The sequence below is a fragment of the Anser brachyrhynchus genome (genome assembly GCF_964034855.1).
Source record: "Anser brachyrhynchus genome assembly, chromosome: 10".
Classification (NCBI taxonomy): Eukaryota; Metazoa; Chordata; class Aves; order Anseriformes; family Anatidae; genus Anser; species Anser brachyrhynchus.
This window is the reverse complement of record NC_137705.1, coordinates 17,570,429-17,597,174: the sequence shown is the minus strand read 5'-3', so window position 1 is coordinate 17,597,174 and position 26,746 is coordinate 17,570,429. Positions and strand designations below refer to the sequence as shown.

General features: G+C 40.3%; 2 protein-coding genes across 5 annotated transcripts in view; one reads left to right on the top strand and one right to left on the bottom strand.

Moving 5' to 3' along the window:
- ATRIP (ATR interacting protein) overlaps positions 1-6,674 on the top strand; it is an 18,877-nt gene extending 12,203 nt beyond the window's left edge. Inside the window, exons 13-14 of one of the 2 annotated variants that reach the window (XR_013955715.1) lie at positions 327-2,118; positions 2,239-6,674. Coding sequence is in view for 1 of the 2 variants with exons in the window: in XM_080606636.1 (XP_080462762.1) it covers positions 327-394 (68 nt within the window). In the remaining variant the exon portion in view is untranslated. Of the gene's footprint in view, positions 1-326 lie in introns of both variants that reach the window. The other variant, XM_080606636.1, reaches the window with a different exon arrangement.
- Positions 6,396-26,746, bottom strand: SHISA5 (shisa family member 5). Of its 3 annotated transcripts, none has more exons than XM_080606694.1 (6): positions 26,613-26,746; positions 25,737-25,905; positions 25,311-25,376; positions 13,391-13,506; positions 11,375-11,590; positions 6,396-9,537 (listed from the first exon to the last, which is right to left on the bottom strand). In XM_080606694.1, the coding sequence occupies exons 1-6, from the start codon at positions 26,674-26,676 to the stop codon at positions 9,458-9,460; spliced, it is 711 nt and encodes a 236-aa protein (XP_080462820.1). In that variant the 5' UTR covers positions 26,677-26,746; the 3' UTR covers positions 6,396-9,457. The 3 variants fall into 3 exon arrangements, with proteins under 3 accessions (XP_080462820.1, XP_080462821.1, XP_080462822.1); XM_080606695.1 differs by lacking the exon at positions 26,613-26,746 and adding an exon at positions 26,093-26,478; XM_080606696.1 differs by lacking the exons at positions 25,311-25,376; positions 25,737-25,905; positions 26,613-26,746 and adding an exon at positions 23,910-23,998.

Genomic DNA, 26,746 nt, shown 5'->3' with positions numbered 1-26,746 from the left:
TAAAACCTTTTTTTTTTTTTAAGAACTATCTAAGACTATTAATAAAAAGTACTCTTCACTATGTTTCCCCTGGTAACTAAATTTGGTTGTCCAAGATAGCTCTCTCCTTACTTTTAGGCCTTAAAGGAAAGAGGAGGAGGGGGGAAAAGTTTGTATGACAAAACACATATATAAAGACCTCTTTACATTTAAACCTTGAAAAAGTCTATTTGATATAGTCTTCTAGAGGAAGTTTTTTTTTTTTGAAATACAAACAACTCCCAGCTATAATTTTATCAAGTACAAAAATAATTCTCTAAAACTGTGCTTTTCTATTGTTGTTGCAGAGCTGATGTTGGATGAATTGTATCCTCCCGAGCCAGAAGTGGAAGATCAGGGAATGGACTCCAGTTAGCTAATGTTTACCAAGGGTCTCTGTCCTTCCTTATTTAAATCATAATAATCAGTGCCAATCTGAAAATTAAATGAGCTGTTTTATTAAGTGATAATCTAAAGGTTGCACTCAAATGCAGCACAACAAAAATGTATTTCTTTGTTGTGATTTTATGCTATCCAAATGAACCCGAAAGCAAAGAAATTTTGATGTAAGGAAAATGATACTGCAATGTATTGTTTTGCTGTGCAAAACCACCCAAGGGGTTATGAATGGTTCTGCTTGGGTTTCATTCTTCATGAAACAGCTGTAAATAGAATGGAAACTTTTTGTTTTCCATTTTACTGTGATTACAGCTAAATTTCAGCTAAATTTATGATGCTGAATGTCCTGAGGTGTTTGTGATCACTGAGTTCATATGAAAGTCTTCTAAAAATATTTGTTCTGTTTCTTTTGCAGCTGTTAGCACCTTCTTGCATGACTTCCACATTTTCATGTTGATATTAGTAAATTGTTTATTGTGCTTTTTATAAATTTGTAGAAATAACTTACAGTTGGCGGTTCAGTTCTGAGCAAGAAATTCACCAAAGTCCTGTAATAATCATCCAAGATCACTCATTTTTTCCCTCAAATCTGTGAATGTGCTGAAAGTATAACTATTAGGATGCCAAAACAAAAAATAGTAGAACTTTTTCCAAAAGTTACCTTAGAAGAATAGGATGGTAAACATTTAGGCTAATTTTTTTTGTCTTACTAGGCAAGAGAGGGATGTTTAAATCTGTGCAGAATGACTGTTTTCTGGGTTGTGGTATTTGCATCTGTGTTGTAGTAAAAATGAACGAGTGCTTCTAGGATACAGAACAAATGACAGGAGGAAGAATTGTTGCTTTACCCTTTCAACTGTGTATGATTATCAGCTGCCATACTTAGCTGCTGGTAGTGGCTGAACCTTAGATCTTAGAAGCAGAAGTGTAAGTGCTACTAAAATGAGCCTACAGGTTTGTTTTTACCTTGGAATGCTTTTTTCTTTTGACAGATACCTGATTCTAATTCTACAGAACACTAGAATTGAATAGAGGAAGCTATGGATTATACCTTCTTTTAACAAACATTGAACTTTTTTCAATTTTTAAGTGAAAGGTGCATTTATGAGGCATCTCAAAAGAAGGAACAAACCTTTCCTTAGGCCAAAACTGACCTTATGTAGTGTTTGTAAGGAAGTAGGGGAGAAATGAGATACAGATAGTAGACTAAGTTAAAACAAAGCAATTGAAAGCTAGGATTGAATTTAATGTTGTATGTACTTCACTACAAGGAGGACAGTGTGCCAATTTTAGTGCTTATGAAAGAAACTACAGCTTCATATTCCTAGATTTTGCAGTTAACAGACATCATATTACAGCTGAGCAAATTGTGATGGCAAAAAAAAAAAACAAACCTGCACTAAGGAAAGAGGGACTCCTACCAAGACAGGATTACAGTTGGGCAGCAAAGAGTACTGTTAACAGTGCTCTTAATTTAGAGTCTAATATTTTTGGTCTCTTACTGTTTTATCACCCTAAGCTGTTTATTATTTTTATCTGCTGTGTAACTAAATTAGCACTATACCTTCCCCTACTATCCTCTTCAGCAGGTGGGAGGTGTATTAGGACTGCCTGGGGCCAGAGCAAGCCATGGAGCATATACCTTTTCAGTTCATCTCCCTGGGGTTGGATGGGTGCTGGTTTGCGTTCTCTGCACTGAAGGTGAGGGGGGTTGAAAGCTGTTGCTCCACGCAGGAAGGAGGGAAGAGTGGAACATATGGCTCTGGGCTCAGAGCTGGCCGTTGGGCTGGTCTCAGTTGGTTCCCTTCTTCCTTTCCCTAGGGCATTCTTCCTCTGGACAAGGCTGGACTTGAGAAAATACATGCCACAGAATTTCTTTTGCACCAAGAAGTGAAATGTGCTCAAAGCTACTTACAAGATGTGGAGCAGGGATCAAGCTATAGAAAGGACCCTTCCAGGCAAAGCTTTCTTGGCTTCTGCAGCTGCTCTGGGCGTTAGGCTGGCACCCAGGCTGGGCAGCCCCACGTGCTGTACTGGTAGGTCCAAGCAGGCAGCTGCCTTACATCACCTTTTGCAGTGCTGGTGCACAAGAGGGACACGCTCATATTCAAAACAAGCCTGGATCCAAGGACCAGAATGAAGAGGGGAGAGAGTACTACAGTGGGAGGCAAGCCCTTGGAAAACTGGGAACCATCCAGTTCTCTGGTCTTAACCCAAAGAGGCTGTATCCTGCTCAGTGTGCTAAACATGCTCTTGGCTGGGCTCTTGCTTTTGAAGAGAACTTTCCCAGAAACAGCTGTACAGGAATAGCTAGTGCAGTAATCCAGCATCTCTCTCGGGCCAAAGCTGCTAGGTACAAAGCTTCACTCCTTCCTCCCACAACGCAGCCCAGGGATCATCCTCCACTTTGAGCAACAGCTGACAGAGCTCCACCAGCTGTGGGCTGCTGGTTGCTGTGATAAATTCTATCCACAAGCTGCCAGCAGCTCCTCTCAGTAACAGGCTTCAAAAGGCCCTTTAGAGCAGCTGGAGAACTGCTGTTTTCCTGCTTGACTACAGTGGGGAAAGACACAGGCACATACAGCAAAGCTTTCCTTCTGAGTTCATGTATGTTTGCATAGTAACTACCTTAAGAGCACCACCGTGGCACTGGACAAACTACAGAAGTTTCAGCATGATGTAAAACTAGTACACTTTAAAAAAAAAAAAAAAAAAGGCAAGTCCTGGCCTTTAGGATTAGAGAGAAGAGCTTGAAAAATGTAAATTAAAGACCCTTTCTTTACTCAAAAGCCAAAATAAACATGAAGATGATTCTTTAAAAAGTCTTGTGAACAGTTGTAAAGCAGTAGCTGGCACTCAGTCTGCTGAGAAGGGCCAGCGTAGAGCTGTCCTATCAAACCTGTGATTGTCACACTGTCCCAAAATGCAGCGACCTGCCATCAGTTTTTAAGTGCTCTCTGCTGTTTCCACCACCTAATTTCTATAAACATAATTTGAGCATACAGAGAGAAGATGAATTCAAATCACTTCTTTGGGTGGACAGATGAAATGAGCTGTTAGAAGAGGTTGGTCTAAAAGGAGTTAAGGAATCCCAAATTGTTGAAGCAATCCAAAGTTATAAAAACTGGTTTAAGAAATTCCTGGCTTCATCTCAAGGACAGCTTGGTAAGAGGAAGATGTGTATTACTGCTAAACTTCATATAAACAGGAGTGTTATCTGTAGAGAAAATGCTAGGAAAATACACATAAATTGTTCCCTTCTGGCACTGGATTCCTTCCCATCCACCCACTCTAACAGACAACACCCTAACATGTTATGTCTACACTCTGATCATTTTCATCCTACTTTTGACTTTAAAGTGGTATAATCTGGGGTATTCTGGAGGCTGTATTAAAAAAAAAAAACAACAAACAAAAACACCACCTCACACCTTTGCCAATAGAAGTGATAGTAACATCATGGTATTAAATTGAAGGGCAGCTTTTAAAACTTGCAAACTATGACCCAAAAGTAACAGAACTCAGACTGCTCTCACCAGACACTCCCTGTAGAATTTACAGCACAGCAGCTCTTTTTCAAGGCCAGTTCCTATTTTCCCATGTTACAGATAAACTGTTTCTCTGAGAAAAGGAATTTACTCCAGCAACAAGCACTGTCATAGGAGTGAATATTGAAGCATTAAGCAACACAAACTAGTCATGTTCTATACATGACCATCACATTCATCAGTTGGCAGCAGCCAGCCTGCTGTTTCACTTCCCCTCTGATAGCTGAGCTAAGTATAGCTGGCTTTCCCCCCTCGGTGAGCTGAGCTCTGCAGACGGGGCTAGAGCTAGGCAAGAACTGGACGAAGGCAGCAATTGCTTCTAGTAGTTTAGCTATTACTCAGACATTGTATGCAAAAAGGAGGAGGATGGCCTTGCCGACTTGCATTTTACGACGTACTGACACTTCTGGTTGAACAGTCACAGTTCAGGAGGCCGTATCGCTGCATTGGTTAAGTGCCTTCCTGTGGTGATCCAGGGACCTGATGCACTGAATGAATTCAAACACGGAACAGTTTATTTCTGCTAAAGCTAGGTACACAGATAAAGTAAATGCTACTTCACCAATTAAAACATTTATGGAACATGCACAGATAGCACCTTATTCCCTGCAATTCAGAATCATCAACTAGCTGAAGTTGGAAGGGACCTCTGTAGGTCACCTAACCCAGTCCACAAATTTCTACAGACAAGACAAACAACATCTGTTATGTATCACGTCGGGCCTCACATTTTTAAAAGCCAAACTGTAATAGGTGAAGATGGCAAATAAAAAACACTGCAGAAAACATCTGACCTGAGTTGTGGAACTTGTTTTTCATCTTAATCGCACTTGTGCAAATTATTGCTTAAGCAAGGTTAGCCTGTGCTAGACTATTTAACTGTCAGTTATCTTAACCAGAGAATAATGTTTTAGTGTTAGTTACAGTCTGTATTGTTTAATATATTAAGGTCAATTACAGGACTTCTAATTTGCCTGTGTAAGGACTGTATTATCTGCTATGAATGCAAACTTCTGTTTAAATTGTTGAAGAGCTGTATCTCATTGATTATAATTTAGCAGACTGATACAAAAAGGTGGTCTGTGACTTTATAAAGACCTACAACCCCAGTGAGGCTGAAGTTTATCAAAATTCTTCTAAGAGTGAGGGTAAACACTCTCTGTATGAAGTTTAACTGCAAACAGCTAACAATGTGCTGAGTGCTTTCTCCCTGCAGCAGGTAAATGTAGTTCACCTGGCATTAATCTTAAAAGTTTTAGTTCTAATGCTTGCATTTGGAATGCTATTCTGAGCAGCTGCTCAAATGGTGGCCTATTTTTGAAACTATCTAGAGGAAAACTGCTGGTCTGTTTTCATATTGGCTGTTATATTCCAGCCGCATAACTGCTGAGTTTCCTAGCAGAGAGAACACAAAACAGGAATGGGAATGTACATTGGTATTTTGAGGATGTAGATAAATGATTTGCTTTGCTAAAGACCTCCTCCACATCGCAGCTGTTCTGCAACACCTGCCCAGCAGTCTACAAAGCAGATCCTACCTGATTCCAGGGCCAAAGTGACATTGGAGAATGAACCATGGAAAACAGCTGCAGGAGGAAGAAATGTTAGAATGAAAAGTACCTGATCCAAAAGTTATTTTAATTGCAGCAATTATTTCGTCTGCTGTCAAAAATTAACTAAAAGAAATTGAGTTGAGAAAATGTGAAATAAAATTAAAGTGTGAAATAAAAGTAAATATGTAGATAACTAAATCCTACACTGGAAACTTAGCTGTCAATCCAAGACAATAATGATTACCAAGTATCAACCAATTCACTACAATGTGGTATCTTACAAAAAGCATCCTTGACCCACCCAACGCAAATATTTTCAACTGAACAACTAATGCCTCAGGACTAATGCTTTCAATTTTTTTTTTTTTTTAAGAAAAACAATGGAAAATACACCAAAAAACATCAGCTAAAATGTTTTCACAGAGACTAGAAAGCATCACTAAACTGGTGTAGCTGAAAAACAAGGCATATGATATTTGACAGGCAAGTCAAAATGTGTTGAGAAAAGGACATTAGACTTCAATAATAAATTTTTTTGGAGTCTATCATCTAGTCTACAGTAGACTTTTCAAGTATCTTGGGACTTGTTAGCTAGTGCATTCAAGTATCGTCTAGACAAGACCTCAGAAGCAGTTCTTTTAGATTAGCTTTGAAGCACACCGTCAGAATATCATTCAGGAGCTCATCTTGTTGTTCCTTTGTATTGTACTTTGTAATTTTGATTAGGCTTCAGACTCTATTACCAAAAAGTTATATTCACAATATAACTTAAAATACACTTGCTATCAAACACAATTAAGTAAAATGTAGCTTTGCAGATACACTCGTAAATACTCACTTAGCGCTCAGACACACTGAGAAAACAAAAGTAATAGAATATATTTCAAACACTGCATTTATTACAAAGGTGCATAGAGTTTATACCATTTCTTTAGAACACTTATGTTTGAACTACAAACAACATACAAAGCTAGTTTACAGTATGTAAAAGTCAACAATGATTATCTAGTAAATTCAGTCCAACAGAATATTATACTGTATTTAATTTCACAAAACATTTCTGAAACAAAGGCACTTACAGAACTAAAAAAAAAAAAAGAACATACACTCTTTCAACATTTAAAATTTGAATTCCTTTACCCCTTCCCTACAGTACTGTGGGTAACTAGTTTGATGTAAAGACGTTAGCAAATGGGACTGACACATTACCAGTACTTGAACAAGTTTAAGGTACAAGTTCTCCATCATTTCTATAACTGTCCCATTTACTTAACTATATGAAAACAAATTTAATTGGGTTGCACAGCAATAACTGCATAAAATTTGGTCCTATGCCGTATCAATAATGTTGATTAATGCATTAGTAAGAAAAGACCCGATTAAGTGTTCCGATTTTGAAATGAGGAAAGCAAACCATTTTCTCTTCCTTCAACCAATTTTTTAACTGAAGTAGTAACAACACAACTAAAATAGTTCATTGTGTATTAATGATTCATCTCTTCACTTGAATATAGTCAACATTAGCAGATGTTCATTGAAACAGAAGTGTAAATTAACAGGCTCCTTAACCCTATCCCTCATCTCCTCCCACCACTCCATGTGCAGTCATATTCAGGGCAATTTATCTGATCTGCACAGCATCTACCCCAAAACTTTAGATCTGGGGACTTTTATTGTTGCTAGTTTACTTTCCTACTATCATCTTTTCCTTATGGACAACGGCAGACGATTAAGCCAATGTGTCATGAAATTGCAGATTTTCCTTTTTTATCCAAAACATAACCCTACTAACACCACCACAAACCATACATTTTGTCACATCAGACAGAGGAAAGGAAGAGGTGCAAAGTAACAACCTCATGAGGGCCAACACTAGAACATTGCACCTGTGCTTCAAGAACTGCCCAACAGCTGGCTGCATTTCACTGGCCGGACTCCATCAGGTAGCTGACTAACAAAGTTGCTGGAATCTCTGCCATTCTTCTATACAAATAAACACATGAGTAGGGGATCTATAGAAAAGGGATTATTTCTGCAGTTATTTAGTGCTCTCCTACACAAAAATATTCCAGATTTCTAGGGAAAGACTTCATCCTCCATACAGGGGACACTGTCCAGTTCTGGTTGTTCCCACAGAACTCCTAACAGCGTTAGGAAGCATTGCCTGATTTTCCAGCTTGCAAGGCAGGAAAGGGGAGGAACATAGAGGTATATGCACTCCGTGGGTGCCTCTTGGTACCACCGCATGCTATTAACTCAGACACTCTTGAAGTGGTGTAACACAGGGGCATAGGTTGTCATGGTTCTCAATGTTAAAAAATTTCCACAAGTTTCTCCTGAAATGCCCTAAAGATTTTCTTAGAAAAAAAAAAAGTAATAACCCAGGAAAAGGCCCCCAAAATCAGAGAAATAAGGCTGCCTTTGACAGTAGCAGCTTCCATCCATCGTATGAGGTAAAACAATGTCATCAGTTATGTAAGTTCAATGTCTTTTAAACAGTAATATACCCTAAATGTAGAATCACAAGGACAAGTGGCTAAAAGGCCTCTCTAAACAAGTAAAATCTGTGTATGAAATATGCCAAAATTATTTCACTAGTTATGTCACAGTGACAGATACAACACTCTACAGACAGCTCTACTGAGAAATAACAAATCGTACTTCAATGTTAGAAAAGGTAGAGTTGTACAGGACACTAAAAATCATGATTCACTTGATCAGTACAAGAGCCAAAAGCCTTTCTAACACTGCTAATAGTTCTTGAAAATATATTACCGCTCTGTGACCAAATCCTACCACTCTTCATAGTCCTTACTTCTCGTTCTCTACTTGGCTTTATGGGAATGTTGAAGACAAAAGGGAGGCTAAACCTCTACTCCAAGTTTGGTTGGCATTTCTTTTTTGACACACATATTATTCAGATGCAGACTTGGTTCATAAAGATGCGTCATCTCTAGGTTCCCGTTGTAGACAGTGACAAACCCTAAATGTTAAAAAAAAAAAAGTCTACTTCTGACATCATGTATATCCTGTAAAATGAATCCCTTCTCTGTGACAAGGAATGGCTGAACACTGGCAGTCACTTCTGCTTAACATATGATTAAGGTGCTATTTTTTTTCCCAAACTCATCAACAACATATGACTATTAAGCAAACCAAGTACTTGTCCTATATTTTTTAAGAAGAATTCTTGGGTTTTCGTCTTTTGATCTATTTGTTCTAGTGAATGGCAGAAGGTTTGGTTTTGTTGTTGATTTCTAGCTATAAAGTAAAACAGCCTGAGAAAGTGCCCAATGAAGGCACATTTTTTAAGCCTTAAAACTGGGAAAGAAAACAAAAAAAAAGAAAGAAAACAAGAAAATAACCAACTCATGCTATTTAGCACAGAATAATGCAACTAGTCCAAGCACAATTAAAACATGGATTGCTACCTTTACTGAAGGCAAATGCACTTCAAAAAAGTAAAAATCCTTTTTAAACAATAAATGAAATGTATTATGTTGAAGCTTACCTCATGCTAGTAACTTCAAAACAGGCAGAACATGTATCACAGAGTTTCTCAGACTTAATACTATGCAAAAGATTACTACAGCTTTGCACGTTTGATAATGCTCATTTGACCATTCCTTTCTACCACACTTCAGAATTATTGCACGATAAATGTTATTGTGGTTCTTATTTCTGAAGCACCCCTTCTTCATACTTTTCTTACTGTATATTGAACAAAATCAATTTTTGTATTTGCTTGAGGTATAAATGAACAACTTCTTGTAGAAGTACTTGAAACATTTAAAACCACAAATATAAATGAATTAACTTTCACTTTACTTAGACAAAGGATTGCTGTCTTCCAGGATAATGTACTACAGCTGCACGGTGTAAACAGAACAAATTATATTTTAAAAAGTTTTGTATGCAGAAGCATGGTAGTAGGTCTGTTCAATAGGTGGGCTTCTGAGGATCCACATAAGCAGGGTTGTAAGGGGGCTGGCTGATTGGATAAGGTGCTCCAGCACCAGCTGCAAATCAAAAAAACAGGATTTGTAAAATTTACCGTTAGAATTTTCTATCTAAAATGACAACTGTTTTAAGTACATGATTAAGAGGTTCAATTTAACTAGCATCTTACTTGGACTTGAAAGTAGTTTGCCCTAACTCATACAGCACTTGCATTTCAAAAGTTAGATTAAAAAAAAAAGGTGATACATATGCGCGTATTGTAGCAGCTACAAGGACATAGCTCTCAGGGGAGGACAGGTTAAAAAAAAAACACAACAAAACGATCTGGTGGAAGTCAGAGATGCACAAACAACAAGATACACCTGACACTATGGGGAGAAGTAAAAATAAACCAATGGGCAAAAGAAAAAGGACTAGAGAAAGCATCTTAGGATTCCTTCAGGGGAAGTGCTTTTCTGATAACTGTCAACAAGGTAATTGCAAAATTAAAATAGAATTAATTAAAAAAAGTGGCCCACCACTACCAAGCACATTAAAGAGTTTGACATATATACTAAGTGTACCACTCAGAATATATCCTTATTTTCTAGTATTCTGCGACAAGCTGCTTCAAGGGGCACTTTCATTTTCAGGTCTGTCAAATAGCACAAGTTAGTTCAAATAACACAGCACCTGATCAGATCCCTAGAATGTGGCTATCTTTCAGTGATCTTGTAAGTTGATCAGTGTGTTTGGCTCCTGTGTGACAGAGCAGGTATTCTCTCTCCTACACATGACCTAATTAAGAGGCTGGCCCTTGGCTAATAAACAAGGTAAATAAGGAAAAGAGCTGGTAACATGGAAAGTGATTTAAGATTCTCTCAGAAAAAATAAGAACTAACAAACAACTGAATTGAGGAACAGTTTGAGAAACCAGAGAGTAGGAGAAGCAAAATTTCTTTGAGCCCCTCACACTATAGAGATGAAGCCAAAGCACTTTGGGGTAGTCCCCTAAAATCGACAGCTTCTTCACAGTTTATGAATGAAAAATAAAATAAGCATGCCTGTAAAGTCAGTGTTTTTACATGCTGAACTCATTTGCACATTGTTAATGTTCAATTTATAACTGGTTTGTAAATATGTAAGACCATGAACAGTCATTTTACATTTGAGTTGTTATGAAAGAATAACTTTCTAGGGGCACGACCTACTATTCAAGACTAACTTTGCTTGAACTAACTTTGTTCATCCTTCCAAGTAGGAGGATGAACAGTGTGGTACATAAGAGGACTCAAAGACCCTAGGATACGTAACAGCATAGTTTTGGTCTCTCTGAATAGTCATGAGCCAGTTCTTCAGGGAACAGTTATTCCCTGAACAAGCTAGAATTAGACATAGCAACAGTAAAGGTACATGAAAGCAATGCTGTGAAAGAAGGAAAGCATAAGAAAAAAATATTCCAATAATTCTAATTGCCAGTCATCAGCAAACTGATCTGAAGTTGATCACAGACTGGTTGTTCTAGCAAACTACTGAACTACGAGCAAAAGCCGTGTGTGTTTAGATTAAAACATTCAGTAAGTATTAACTACTATACATATGTTAACTATTTAATATGAAATTTCAGCTGAATCATTAAAACGTTCTACTGGATCCACTGGTTGTCTGATACACCAGCAAACTTTGTCAATGAAATGCCAGTTACATCTCCTCTTGCAATGATTAATATAGAAATGGTGATAGAGAAATTTCAATATGGATGAAATTTAATATCTACTGTAACTCCAGTTTTAAATAATTTGCTTACATTTACATTAATATAAAACATAATAAATGTAATAATAGAGGATTGGCTTCAATGTCACCATCTTTTTTGCTATTCAAGAGAAAGAAACATTTAGAGCATTCTTGCCTTACCTGCCACTGTTTCATGGTAAGCTGGAGGTCCTGATGGCTGCATGGGATAAGGGGGAGGATACTGTGTGGGGTACGGTGCTGCTGGCATTCCCGGTTGTGGCTGGATAGCCACAGGCTGATATCCTTGATATGGCGCTACTGGGTAGCTGGGTGGCACTCCCGGCTGGGGGTAGGCAGCGTGAACCACCGTAGTGGCAGTGGTGGTGGTCACTACAGCTACAAACAATCAAAAGGAACATGGTTAGTTCTGGTGGTTCTGGGAGACCACCTGGGACAGCCAACAACAGTAATGTAAAAAATGCTTTCTCTTGAGATCACTTTCTTGCTCCAAAATCTGCTCAATATCATTTCTGAAGTTCCACAGAAAGATTTAGAGATGTATGTCTCAAAATATTCTTCCATTGATCTAAGTGGTACTAAAAACCTTCACAAACTGGCTGCTCTCCCAGCCCATTTCCTTATTTCTCAACCACAAAGAACAAAGACATTTTTTCCTGGACTTTTCAAAAACCAGGAACTCATCCCTGTGGCCAAGCAATGTATCATTCAGTATGAGACTGGAAAAAACTGCTTATTTTTTAAAGTTATTGTCTGTTTTAAAGGATAAAGGTAATAAAGATCTCCTTTATTAGCCAAGGAGCTTCCTACCATGTTTGACTAAATGAGTTTCCTTTTTATGTAGTTTGTGTACATCTATGTGTTAGTACATCTTTGTACATTATAACAGAAAGGCAAATACACATATTTTTTTGTAGGAGCTAACATTGGGTTATTGGTTCATCTCCCTTATTGGAGTAAGGGAAGATTAACAATTTCTAATGGACTACAATAATTTGTTTTCAAGATCTCCTTCTTCTTCAGGCTGCAATTATAAACATTGCTCAAGATTCCACTTTACGCATAGGGAACAACAAAAGAAAGCTTTTATTCTACTTAAATATAAATCTTGTCATAAAAACGCGTTCACTGTTTCAGTGACTGTATGCAGACTAATCTCAGCTAATATTTGAAATGCTCTTATTAATATTTTAATCAAGACAACTTTTCATTAGTGCTTCCCTTTAAAATACTCATTTTGTAATCTGTTCTCAGAGGAGGATTATGCTGCTTTAAACAGCATATTGTTTGTCCATATTAATCAGTATTTCAAACCTTTTTTTTTGGCTTAGTACCATTCTATTTGTCAAATATTTAGAATAAAGAGAAAACATTAAAAATGTATTCCAAAATTACTCAAATACAACATAAAGAACAGCAAACCTATAAATGGTCGCTCTAACGTTTACATATCGATATGATCAATAAAACACAGCTTTGACTTCAAAAATTCCCATGGTATAATGACTCACTACTAAGCTAACATCAGGCCTAAAAGTACAAAAGCTTTCTGTAAATTCTGAGAATTTGAAATATTAAAGTTGCAGGATTTGTACTACCATAACATTGCTTTTGAAATATGTGATTTTCCTTACCAGTGATAAAGAACATATCTTGTGAAACAATTTGAATAACCACTTTCCCAGTGATCACCAAGGACACGCAAATTTACTTATTTTCAGTCTGTCATAGTGGTGAGGGAGACTTCTCATTCTTCAAATGCAAGATTTATCTTTTGGCAGTAAAGATGTTTTACTCAGCTCCTGAACAACTAATGTTATGGTGCTGGGCCTGAGGTGTATTTTTCAAGTATATTTTTAAGAGACTAGGGAAAATTTAAAACTAATTTTTCATTCTATTCCTCATTTACCTAAACCAAACAAATATAAAAACAAAATCCACACATTCTGGGGGAGAATAGAGGAATTTCTTAAATGCTTAGAAGACATTCAAAAATGTCTCTGCTATGTCATGTTTAAAGCAGCTTAAATGCTTTATTTCAATGTTTAGCTATTGCAACTTCCGTAGCAGAGAGGTAAGGAAACATTATTTTTACCTCTTACAGGAATATAATTTTGCAGGGGAAAAAAAATAGTCTTGTGATTACAAGAAAAAGAAAGTAAATATACAGGTACTTACGCCGTGGTCTTCGACATGCTTTATACAAACAGCAACACGAACAAGTGAGGCACAGAATGATAGTAATTACAATCACTGCAAAAACAGTAATTCCAATCGCAACAAGGGTTCCAAAACTGCAAGAAAGATACCAGCAGAAGTAAGCCTCACACAAATTTATTACCCTTTAATCTAGCCTTCTGGAGCTAACACAGCACTCTTCCTTCAATCTGTTAGTGGTACTATTTCATGCATTTGAATAAGAAATAAAATTCAGTCAAATCCAGTGCCACACAAGGTCAGGCCTGCTAAATCAGTGGAAGCTGGTCAACCCCTGGCAAGCCGTCCTCTCCGCTGCCCATGAACAAGACAGAATGTGAGTACTTGATCCTGCTTATTTTGGTGTGACTGCAATCCTGCTTCTTTTGGTGTGACTGCATGTCCCCTCGTATTCCAAAAGATTACAGAGATAAGGTTTCACATTCATTCATTCCACTGGTTAATTTTCCAACCATTACTTGGACATACAGGTAGGCATGCCTGAAATGAAATGCCTTTGTCTTACGAGTGACAGCAAGTCCTTGATGCACAAGGAAGGCTTCCAGGGACAGTCACGGTACTGAGCTGACCTCTCCACGCTGCAGATTCCTGCCAGGTTCCTTGGCATTTGAAAACAGCTGTGTTAGAAGCCATGTTTCAAATGGTTTCAAAGATGTGCATTTCCGCCAACTGTACTGCAACAACGAGCACGTTATACTAATTACAGGAGACAGAAACACTGCCTAAACACCAAAAACTAGTGTGGAGAGGCCAAAGATCATACCACCTCTAACCTCTGTAAGGACTACCAGGTGACGGAGGCACACGTAAAGCTTTCGGAGGTGACTAAGTGCTGCTTACCACACAAAACAGAAAAAAGTAACCGTGTACAGCATTAAATGCTCAGTGACAAGCCTACGTTTGTCTGTCATAGGAAAGGTTATGTAGTTTTCTGGAAAGTCCCTTTTTAGAAGCCTAACATCCAGACAATTTTATGTCTTTTTAGGAATACTGAAATGAAAAAGCAAAGTACTGGAATCTGAGACGTTTTAAGTATTAATTTACATGATTTTTTTGCTATAGTCTGCAATCATTGAAGCCCTTCTTTCAGGGAAGCCAGTCTCCTGCATTTGGATTTCTTATGAAATGCATCATGCATCATGCATCAGTTTTGGAAACAATTGCAGGAAGTCAGTTCTTAATGAAGAACAAGCTCTAAAATAATGAGTAGACAGCTGTTTTAATATCCATCCTGTTTTTGCTTCTTCGTAGAGATTTTGGCTACAGAACTTTCTAGCTTTCTTCCTGTTCAGTTTCCTGTTAACATCTTTAAACAAAATGACATCTCTCTAGAACCTCCAGCATTTTTCACTCAGCTACCAACCAGACATCCAATATAAAAAATTATTTTGGATTATCAATTACACCAGAAGGTTAAGTCACTGGCAAAAAAATAAAATAAAATAAAATAAAAAAATAAAAATAAAAGTGTTCTGTCCCTAGCCCAAATTCACAAGACCTCACCTCAGTCTTCTAGAGCAACTTAACTCTCAGTAAGTTGGACACTGAACATAAGTGTTGACAAATAAAACAGGTTAAACCTAAAATGCATTTTTTTTCCCTAGCAGAGGTCCCATCAATTTCATTTTTCTTCTGCAACAGCCTGGACAATGAAATTGTGTCAAATCTCTTTCAAGAACCTGAGCAACACTTATCTGTGATTGTGAATGTGTATTAACTTGAGTTATTATCTGTGCGCTGACTTTGTGAAGTACTAAGTACAGCACTACAGACTTATTAGTGAAGCACGAAGTCTGTTACAGTGGTTTGCCTACTGTTACCGCACCTCAGCATTTACACAGAAAACAGGAAGCAGGAACTGTTGCAGCCTCCTGAAGACACAGAAACCACGTCAGAAACACTGCCGAGAGAACAAACAGGTAACTGCAACACAGCTGCACAGCCATGGAGGTGCACACATGCTTTGTCACTTTTATTTGCACCTTTGCAAAATGATGGACCTAAGATTATTATACAGGTTCCTTACCAGATCATACATGGAATATATATTTATATATAGAATATTTATATAACTCATCATATAAATTCAAATATATACTGAAGAAGAAATAGAGAGAAGTGTGCAGAATGTATTTACACATCAGACTTAACCATCTTGATTGCACTGTTCACAAGACACACACGACTGCCTGCGACAAACTAGACAGCTGCAGAACCTGTGCAGCAACAAGAATTAACTATGATTACAGCTAGCCGTGGAGTGCCAACAGTGTTTTCCATTTCAACCCTGAGAAAGCTTTCTTACCAGGGAAGTTAACATTTCCATTATACTCAGTTAGTTATTACTGAACAACATTAGCAGAGGAAAAAAAAGTCTTATAGGTTCTTCCTGTGTCAAGGGAAGAGTTTAGGAGGCCTGACAAAGAATAACAAAATTCTTCACTTCTGCAGCCAATGAACCTTGCTGAACTTTACCAAAACCTGGGCAAAATTCAAACAAACCTAAGAAATTGAGAAAACAGAGTGGAGATGTGTCTGCTCATCACAAATAAAAACAGCACAGCAGGAAACTGGCAGAGCCCTCATCTTTCAGGACCAAATGCAGTTCTGTTATGACAAGAAAGAGGACAGTATCAGCCCGTCTGCAGCCCAGCTGGCCACTAACAGATAAACACCGGTCAGTTTGAAGCACAAGCTCCATTTGCTTAACTGTAATAAACTTTTCTTCTCACAGAACATCTCGTTGCCTTTTTACTGTGTCCAGTAAGGAATGTGATGATAACAAAGCTTAGGGTAAAAAAAAAACAAATCGCCATATCCATATTACCAAGTTCTTAGAAACACCCTGCATATGAGCCAGCGATGCGTGCTTGCAGCCCGGAAAGCCTGCGGCACCTTGGGCTGCACCAGCAGCAGCGTGGGCAGCAGGGCAAGCAAGGGGATCGCGTGTGAGACCCCACCTGGAGCCTGCCTTCAGCTCTGGGGCCCCCAGCACAAGAAGGACATGAAACTATTAGTGCGAGTCCAGAGGAAGCCACAAAGATGCTCAGAGGCTGGAGCAACTCTCCTGTGGTGACAGGCTGAGGGAGTTGCGGCTGATCTGTCTGGAGTCAAGAAGGCCCCGGGGAGACCTCACAGTGGCCTGCCAGCGCCTAGAGGGGGCTGCAGGAAATCTGGAGAGGGACCCTGTCAGGTGGTGTAATGATAAGACAAGGGGTAATGGCTTTAAACTAAAAGAGGGTAGATTTAGATGAGATGTAAGGAAGAAATTCTTCGCTCAGAGGGCAGTGAGGCCCTGTTGCAGGCTGCCCAGAGGAGCTGTGGCTGCCCCATCCCCGGCAGTGCCCAAGGCCAGGCTGGATGGGGCTGGGGGCAGCCTGGGCTGGGGGGGGGGTCCCTGCCCATGGCAGGGGGTTGGGACTGGGTGGGCTTTGGGGTCCCTTCCAACCCAAACCACTCTGTGATTTTTATTTTCATCATTTGTCTGCATCTTTGCTAAAACAACATGACCGCTTTTGCATGCATCTTTTAAAGAACTGAATGGAGACATTTATAATAGAGGTGTGACAGGTATACCCACTTCAGACTGTGGTTCTGTGTTCGTACGTGTAAACACTGTGATTCAGTTCTACATATTGAAATCCTGTGTGATTACCGCAGACCAAAATTATAAGCCTTCAGAAACAGCCCAGTGAGCGAAACAACAGACATGAGTCAGTTCTTCACAAAGCCTTCCAAGGACTGTACACAACTGGATTGCTGCAGGCATTTTTATCATCAGCTCTACAGCAGCAGCATAACTTTCTTGCCAGTTCTTGGGTTCACATGGACTAACTTTTTGAAACAGCACAAGGTACCATGACATTTACGGAAAGCAAAACCATATGAACTTGCAAGCATATAATCTGTCCTTTTACTACCAAAGGAGTACTGCCCTGAGCACTTCCTCCTGGATATTCAGTAACACTGACACACAGTAAGGAATGATTACAGCCCCCTGAGACTCCCAATAGTAAGGCTGCTGAAAAAAGCTCAGGAAGGCTACTAGAAATTAGATAATACTCATGTAGATAATACTCAAGGAAGGCTAGAATGGTGCTCACCTTTCACTTTACTCAGTGAACTGTCTTAAGCTCTAGCAGGTAAGATATTCCACATAATGTATAAAGACTCCTGTGGTGTACTAACTCCAGAAAGCCTTTCTTAAAAGAAACCACTGCTTTATTTAGTTGCTTTCATGTGATGAATTTGTCTGAAAGGACTCTGAAAATATTTGGAAAAATATATATTTGCATTAAATATTATTTTATTTACCAATTGTTAGTCTGCATTACACATACATGAAAATGAATAAACAAAGGACTGTAGCTTAAAGATTCTTCCTGGGGAGTTAACCAAACAAAAATCCCAAAACAAACAAAAACCACACCAAAAATACACCTTACCCCATGAACTCTGCAAACAAACATCATGGTGCAGAAAGCGGGGTGGCCACAGCCCAAGATCAGAACACTGTGCTGGTGTCACAGTCTGCACACAGGTCTTCGGACTCCTACATTATATACCATAGTCTCTAAATAAACCACACACTTATAAACACATTGAGCTCATTCACTGACACTTCCTGCTTTTTTCTCCTCACATAATAAAAGCTAACTTTTGCCAATAACTTAATTGAAAACAAAATACAAACCCACTAGCAGCTTTACCGTAACAGTGATGAACTGCAACTTCTCAAAATCCACAGGAAGTAAATCTGAAGAGAGGACTCCCTGCCCTTTCCTATCTCTGCACTCTCTTGCTCAGCCTACTCCACTTCTACTCACCTTCTCTTACATCTGGAAAGTTCTAAATTGTGTATGCACTGAGCATACCTTGCAGACTCATCTTACCTTTGAAGTATGTTTAATAATCCAAGCCATGTATGAGTTTACATAAAGGGAGATATATGATTAGTGCCTGTTTTAGCTTTTTGGTACTGAATGAGATGCAACTGACATTAAAAAGGTGAAACCAAACCCAAGATCTAAGAGGCACTATTTGTAAATGTTAATTCTCAAGGCGGTTGTTTTTCCATATAGGAGATCTCAACTTTAAACACTAACTGGAAAAAATAAAAAAAGTAAAATGCTCTGCATGTACTTAAAGCTTTTGAAAATATTCAAGTTTTTAAACCTCCTAAGTAGTTTGTATCACCTAGTTTTGTGACATTTTATAAGCTCTATTGTAAAGAAAGATTTTGCATGCCTGTGTTCATGACAGTGGCACACACTACAACTTTTGTCTAGGGAACTTCCTAGAGCTTTTGATTTTACTTAGAGATCTGACACTCAGATCCTACAGCTTCTAACAGAAAATGTACACAAGCATCTCTTCTTGGCCTCTAAGCAGTTCTCTTGTACTAAATATATCTAGTTACATACATTCTTTTATAGCACATACTAAAAATACAATTTCTCAGGGTGCTTCCCAGGAAATGTACTGTTATCCACTTTGTAGACAGCTCAGAGTAATTGCTATAGGTAAGTGACATTAAAAATGCATGTAACGAAGAGGGGAAATGTCAAAGCTGCATTCAGAAGTCCTTCATCAACAGTACAAGAATTAACATTAACTTCATGCAGGTCACAAGACAATTTCAGAAAAGTCCATTCAACCTTCAGCATGAAAACAGTTCTTAAGCCCTATAAAAACACTCACTTCTACAGACAATAAACAGACTTAGCATGCTCCTTTAGCAGCAAAAAGAGAATGTACACCGATTATATGCACAGACAGATAAGGCAAACGTACGAGCCAGTTCCCATTCTATTGCTAGGATCCCATTTTAACAGTACCGAATGTCATTTCCCCCATGCCAACAAAAATTTGAAACCAAGATAAAGGCAATGAGAGGGATTTTTCCGAAACGGTCAACCAAATTAATAGAACAAGTTCAACTGAATCATTAAGTATTGCAGAAAGTTTTCCCTGCAATAAACAACAACTGCAATACTATGCATACAACACCACCAATACTAGTTCTAGAAAGCAGTTCCAAAATTCCTCATATTTAAGCAACTAATTAGAAATTGACTTGGCTGGAGAGCTAAAGTTTAAAACAAAAGCAGTTCTAGCAGATTCAGCTTGGGTTCGACTTACCAAACACTCTGAAACTGCAATCAAAGGAAGTTCAAACTAGGTTACACCCACCAGCTCTGCTTGCCATGTAACACAGCTCTTACTGGCACAGACCCTTCTCTTTCCACACGTTAACCATATGTCATCATACGTACAGAAGCCAGAAACTGAGTGTTCAGACAGGAGCAAAATTTCAATTAGGTAAATGAACTATCCTAGACCATAACGAACTGATGTGCTTTCTCACTCTTCCCCTCATCGGGAAAAGCGTGCTATTCACTGTAACAAAAAAACAAGGAAAATCTCACATTGCCCAAATAAGAACAGACCTCTGCAGAAGCATGGTCATGAAGCAGCAGAGTTGGATCTAGCTTTGGAACCCACATGCTCAAAGATCTTACTGAGTAACAAGCATGGTCTCTTAACCATGTTTTGAAGCAAGGATTCTCCATTTCCTGGCCTGTAGGACCCTTATCTGAGGACTATCCTGTCTGTGGGTGCTTTCACAAGTTCGCTCACAGTCAACCCGTGCACAAAACATGTACTCTTTTCAGACTTCTATTTTGTACCAGCACAGCAAAGCCCACAGAATTAGAAGAAACATCCTACCCTAATAAGTACATACCGAAACAAAGGACACACCTACAGAAAAAACGAACCGCTAAACCTAACCCAAGTGATGAATCTCAACCTGGCCTAAACGTGCAAAGACACAGTATCTTGCTTTTTGCCGTGAAACGGCCTTCTGTAGTTAGAAGAGCATGCTGCTAAACCCAACCATGCACATCTGCCTCTTGTGCCAGAGCAGCATTTTTCAATCTCTTCCCATCTTGGTTTCAGAGCATACGAACCTGCACTAGCATTTAAGCCCCCTGCCTGAAGCTGGCAGCTGAAGAATCATTAATAGCAGCTCACAACTGCTTTGTCAGCAATGGAGACAAAAAACAAGTGCCCTATAATGCAAGTTACCATTACAAATTGTGCAAGCTTATATTTACTTTTCAGGCTAGTAAAAAGCACAGAACATTTTTTAAAATAGCTTCAAATCCACATCTGAACTGTGCCTAGACTAGCAGCTTACATTTCTTGGTGGGATAAGCCTGTGTCTGAATGCAAGCCATACAGAGAGGGCTCTGTATACAGTTTAACTTGGTTGTTACATAAAATACTGAGGACCAGTACTGGAAAAGAAATTCCCTGAATATTAAATAGAGAGTGCTTGCATAAAAAGTTATTTTCCAAATAACAATTTTCTTAATTCATCATTGGAAACCTATTACAGATGCTGAAGCATCAAAATACACAACAAAATACGAACTGAAGTCCCTGACAGCAATAGTGGAAGAGGAAGAGAACAGGGTATAGTTCAGCATCACTATTTTTTACCATGACTAAGGAGGACGCATGTGCTTAAAAACATCTAAATTGAGAGACAGCAAGTTAGGATAATCACATCCTCCACAGTTAGAAGCGTACAGTTTTTGCCACCTTATACACACAGTAGACCATTGCAGACACTGCTTTTCAAACAAGGGTGGGCAGAACGACACAAATTTCTCCATTTCACAGAGGAGCCAAGTCTCAAGACAACACACAGATCAGCCCACGACAAACGCTGAACGCACACAACCCGAGTCTAACAAGGCTGTCCTCTGTTGGCTGAGACTTCCCAGGAAGGCTGTTGTTCCGCCTCCCTTTTCCCACCACGTAAGGACGAACAGCCTTTTCTCAAGGCGTTACAGTGTGTTACATAACTTCAAGGCAGAAATTAATTTAGAAATGGAGACCAACTAACTGTGTACAATGGTAATTCTGTTTCAACTTAGAGTGACCGGTCATCAGCTGTGCCAACTACATTATTTTCCTCTGCAACTCTGATACAGATGTTCTGTATCGCCCCACCTCCTTAAACACGCAAATATTTCACAATTAGTTGAATTGTGGGTGAGTCATCTAATTTCCTTTTCCAGTAAGGGTCACTATTGGAGAATTGGCATACCAAGGCTAAAAAAACATGTTACCAATGCAAATGATGACAACTGTGGTTACAGCAAACCAGTGCTCTGCTTCTGCAGCTTCGTAAAGGAGGAATACTAAGTACGGTAGAATGAGAGAAGGAAACGATCTAAACCTTACTACTCACAATCTATTTCCAAAACAGAACACAGCAGGGAAAAGTCAATATTTGCTAATCCAATTCAAAGAAAAATAAAGTGAAACACCTTCAATGCATTCTTCAACAGCGGAAGTTGTACAAATTGTATACATCCATCTTATATGTAAGGAAAAAATGGTGGCAAATTTAACAAGTTTAGTGGTATAAAACCAATGCCTACACTGTGAGTTAAAAGCTCCAAATAATCTTTAGGAATAAACTAATAATGGAAAACACGTGAATCCGAGTTAATGCTGACTTGTACACTTAAAATGCTTAATTTTCTTCTAAATGCAGTGTTCTGGGAAGCACAATACTTTCGAGTACTTGAAAGTATGTTGTTATGACACTCCAAAGGAATAACATTTATTGTCGTAAAAAAAGACCAAAAGGAGATTATAGGATAGTAACTGCCTGCTTTTTGAACTTCATGGAGTTGCCCAAAGTGCCTTGCACCCCTGCCTCAACAACACCTGATACACAATATTAAATACTGAAGGAAATCGGTATTAAAGGACCGTAATAAAAAGAAACCTACTCTAAACTGGAACTTGCACTTCTGCTGAAGACCTCAGAATAAATACAGCAAAGAAGCAGGAGCGCAGGCGAACTACCAACTGCTCAGCTGGACAGGACACAGGAAGAGCGCCTGCAGCACCAGACCGAGCCCTTCCCTAGCATGGTCCCAAAGAATCGCACCATAATCGTGGCAGGTTTTCCAAGCGGGGAGAAGAGACCACCCAGCTCACGCAGCCCAGTGGCCAGTCCACAAAGTTTGTGACAAGCCCTCATAGATATGAAAGTCTCTTTAAAAGCTAGGATTTGTGAGCAATTAGTCAGAGCAGTGACTTGATATAGGAATATGGCCAGAGAAAGAATGAGGAACTAAATGCTTTCTGACCCTTAATGCCTGTACCGTTTGGGAAACATCCCGCCCCCTCTTTTTGAAGGGCAGCATCGAAGGTAATATTTGTGCAGGACACTAAAGGAAGCTGCTGTTTGTTGTCTCTACTGTTATAAACCGTTCAAGGAGTAAACAACCATGTTCATCTTGCTGACCATACAAAAAAAAATATCTCGACTGACATCAGCCACACAGACAAGTATTAAATAGACATTGTCATTGAGAAGCAATGTAAAACATGTCTTTTAAGAGAAACTGGCATGGCGCTAAAGGGTGGAGCATACCTTGCAGGCAGAAACAGGAGAGCTCTTCTGAAAGGAAAAAAGCTTACTGCTCGTTTAAAAGAAAAAAAAAAACTTCTGTTACCAGGCAGTCTGTAACAGGAGGGTACCCTACTAGTGACTGGGTGCCCCAGTGACGGCAGAAAGAGTAACCCAAGTCCTGTTCATTTTCATTTCCGATGTTGAAACATCCTAAATCAAACATTCAAGGTCATCATTCTCTTTGGAAAGTTTTGGGGAGTGGTTTTCCTCTGGACTCACGTTCAGATGGCTTTTCAAAAGCAGTGTTTCTGTGCATAACTACTTCTTTTTTTTGTTATTGTAAGAAAAAATTATGAATTGTAACTTTGTTGTTACTTAGAATAGCCTAACTGGAAAACAAGCCTGACGTTAAGTCCAAGTGTTTGCACACCACATTGATTTTTCAAAGCTGTAGTGCAACTGAAAGGAAGAAGCTTGAGAGAATCCCTAAGGGCCCCTTTCCTCACCGTGAGACATCTTCTGAGACATGCCATAGCTGAGAAGAGAAATAGTTAAAGCAGCTTTGCTACTACATGCTGAGTGTTTTCCGTCATTTACAGATGCACCTCCAAGACTGAGGCCCTCCGTTACAGTTCCTTAAGTAACCGTGCAGGCTCGGTAGTGATTTTGGCTTTTTAAAATCATTTTTTCTTTCTGTGCTGTGCGATAGCTATGCTCGTTGGCATGGAAAAAACCGCATTTCTTAGAACCCTCACATTTACCCTTTCATCCTCAAACATATTCAACACCTCCGCAGGCCCGACGATGGGAATCGGAAGGGTCGGGTGGTTTTTTTTTCCTTATCTTTCCGCTAAAAACGCATCGGGAAAGCAGCGACTGCAAAGCTGGGGCTCCCGCAGCCCCGGGGAATGCGCCAACAGCCCCCAGCACCCCTCCCCGCCCGGGACCCGCAGCCAGCCCAGCCAGCCCTTCACCTCCCTCCTGCCGGGGACGCGGCGGGCACGGAGCTCGCCCGGCCCGGCCCGGCCGCCCGCTTACCCCATGCTCGCCGCCGCCGCCGCCGCCGCCGCCGCCCGGCCCGCGCCCGCCGCCCGGCCCCGCCCCTCCCCGCCCGTCACGGCGCTGGCCCCGCCCCAGCGCGACGCCGCCGGGGGGGCGCTGGGCAGGCGGCGTCACCTCAGGCAGTGCCTCGGCTCCCCTCAGCGGAGAGCCCTGCGCCGGTCTTCGCGTGGAGGAACCGCTGGTGTTTTTTTAACCCTTTTCTTTTTTAAAGTAAAGCAAGCAGCGGGGCTCAGCACGGATTCCTCGGCTGCTAAACCAGGGGGGGCGCCTCTGGAAGCGCCAGAAGTGAACTGGATCTCTTTCGGTTCCCTGAGCCTTCAAGTCCAGCCAAGAGCACCCACCTGCTCAAACCCCTGTCTAAGCACCGACAGGGGATGGCTTCTTCTGCTTTTTCAGTTCTGAAGCAGTTCCTCACGTCAGAGTGAACCATCAGGCTGACGAATTAACTTGGCAGCCTTGGATATTCTCCCGGCAGCTTCACCCAGCTGCCGTTGGGGACAGCTAACAAAACGCTGCAGTTGCCTAGGGAAAATCCTTCCACATTTGGGACCTTGTCAAAAATCTAACAGCCAGCACAGCTACATTTTACTTTTTTATTTTTATCATTTCATGGAGAACAACAAATTTCTTGTTGAAATATATGCTGACAATGTGAAATTGATAAAGGTGTGTTTTCAGAAGAAAACATACTCAAGGTCAACTAAAAAGAAAATTCAAAATATAATTTAAAATTAAAATTAAAATATATTATCTGAGCAGTTCAGTAACATTCATTACTAAATTTAGCAGTCTAAAGGTTTGTAATTATTTGAACATATGCAGATATGGTTCATAATTAATTCTTGTTCTTCCTTTATATTATTCCATAGAATGGGAACCAGGAACATTTTACAGCAGGACTCTTGTAATCACCAACATAATGCATACACTGAAAGTAACTTATCTCATGTGACATCAAAATAGCACAAGAAATATTGATAAAATCTAAGTGCAAAAGATGCTAAAAAGGAAGGAGATGCTTCAACCAAAAGCACCTCTCTTACAGAACCACTATAGACTTAATCCATCAGTTCTTAGAAAGACAGAGTAAGCATGCCCATGCCTCAGAAGACAAACTCCCATTCAGTAACAGGAACATGGACTATTGCATATGGGGATCATTAGCATGATCCAGTCTCTTTCTTATCTGTTTCTTCAAATAGTCTCAGGTGTACGCCAGTTTGAGTGTTCAACATACTTAACACACAAATCCATATTTCTGTTTTCATTTTCTCCTAGCACAGACTGACTATGCAATAAAAAAACTCTAAATATAAAAACATTTATAGAACCTCCAAATAAATAACATTTAAAAAGCTGGTGCTTCGCATGTCTTACCTGGGGCCATAATCACTTAAATCTTCGGAGTCCAAAAGCAAGTTCAGGTTGCCCAAGTCAGAGGTCCTGTAAGAAGATAATACATCTCAAAAAGTGGAATTTAAGACATATTTAGCACCTGGCCAAGTTCCAAGTACTTATGAAAGGTAATGGAGTATAAAAAGAGAATGAGATTAATTTTGTCATCCTCAAAGAAAAGTGAAACAGAGCAGTAGAAGTGTTTGAAAATACTCAAGAAAACACATGCCAGTTCATGCATCAATTTGTCTATCTCATTGCTCCCACTTTAAAAGTAAGTTACGTGCCTTAAAGTAGATCCCCAACAGAGCCTGATATAGAGCTGAAAGGTCCCTTTGTAGGTTTTTACCATTAAGATGCTTGCTTTGATACTTCGAACCCACTGTACACAATCCATTTGCCTCATACCTTCCATCAAGTAGATTACACATCAATTGATGTTCTTCATCAAATCTGAATAATGAATTAGAGCAACAGTATCGACGCGTGCAATCTCCACAGCAGAAGTTGGGACAGGATTCTGCACGTTGCACCTTGCTATGGGGATCAAGATATGCTTGACAGTCCTCGCCCAAAGCTGAAAAGAGGTAAAATCCAAGAGTTAGTAATGAAAGAAGTAACTCCTGTATCGAGTTTTGCTCTCGTACTGACCATCTCATCGAGGTTAACACCTAAATATGTTTCAAGCGTTTGTGTTAGGGTCTGCTGATCTGTTACTTCCTTCAGAGCACAGCAAAGGTGAACACCTGCCACTTGCAAAGTACCTGGCCTCCATCGAGGAGCTCTTCCCAAGCCTTCGCACACGCGTGAAGGACTAACCCAGGCAAACAGGCCTGCAGACACCGTCTGGTGATGCCATCTGCGCTACATCTGCAAAGCCTCAACCAGCACCGTGGTCTCTTCAAGCCCCCACGCAAGCCTGAAAATCGCGTGGAAGAGCACGCTGCACTTTCCTGGGCATTTACGGGATGCAAAGGCGCATCGTGGACCTGCATTTCCATGGCACTCGGCCACTTCTACCCGTTGTTCCCTTTACTTTCCGGAACATCCCCGCCACCAGGGCTTGCCGAGAGGCTCCGTCGAGGCTGGCAGGCGAGGCGACGCCGCCCCTCCTGCCGCTCCCGGGACGGTTCCTCCCTCGCCCGTCTCCCGGCCCCTCGCGGCAGGGCCCGGTACCGCCCGGCCCCCCGCAGCCCTTCCTCGGCCGGTTCCAAGCGGCGCACCGCGGCGGTTGGAGGGAGCCCGGCCGCCAACGGCCCCCCTCGGCCGCCGCCCCGCGCTCACCGGGCACCGGCAGCAGGCAAAGGACGCCGAGGCCGAGGCCGAGGGCGCCGCGCCACGCAGCCATCAGCACCGCCGCTTCCCTTCCGCCTGAGGGGCGGAGCGGCCCGGGGCGGAGGTGCGGAGCCCGGCCCAGC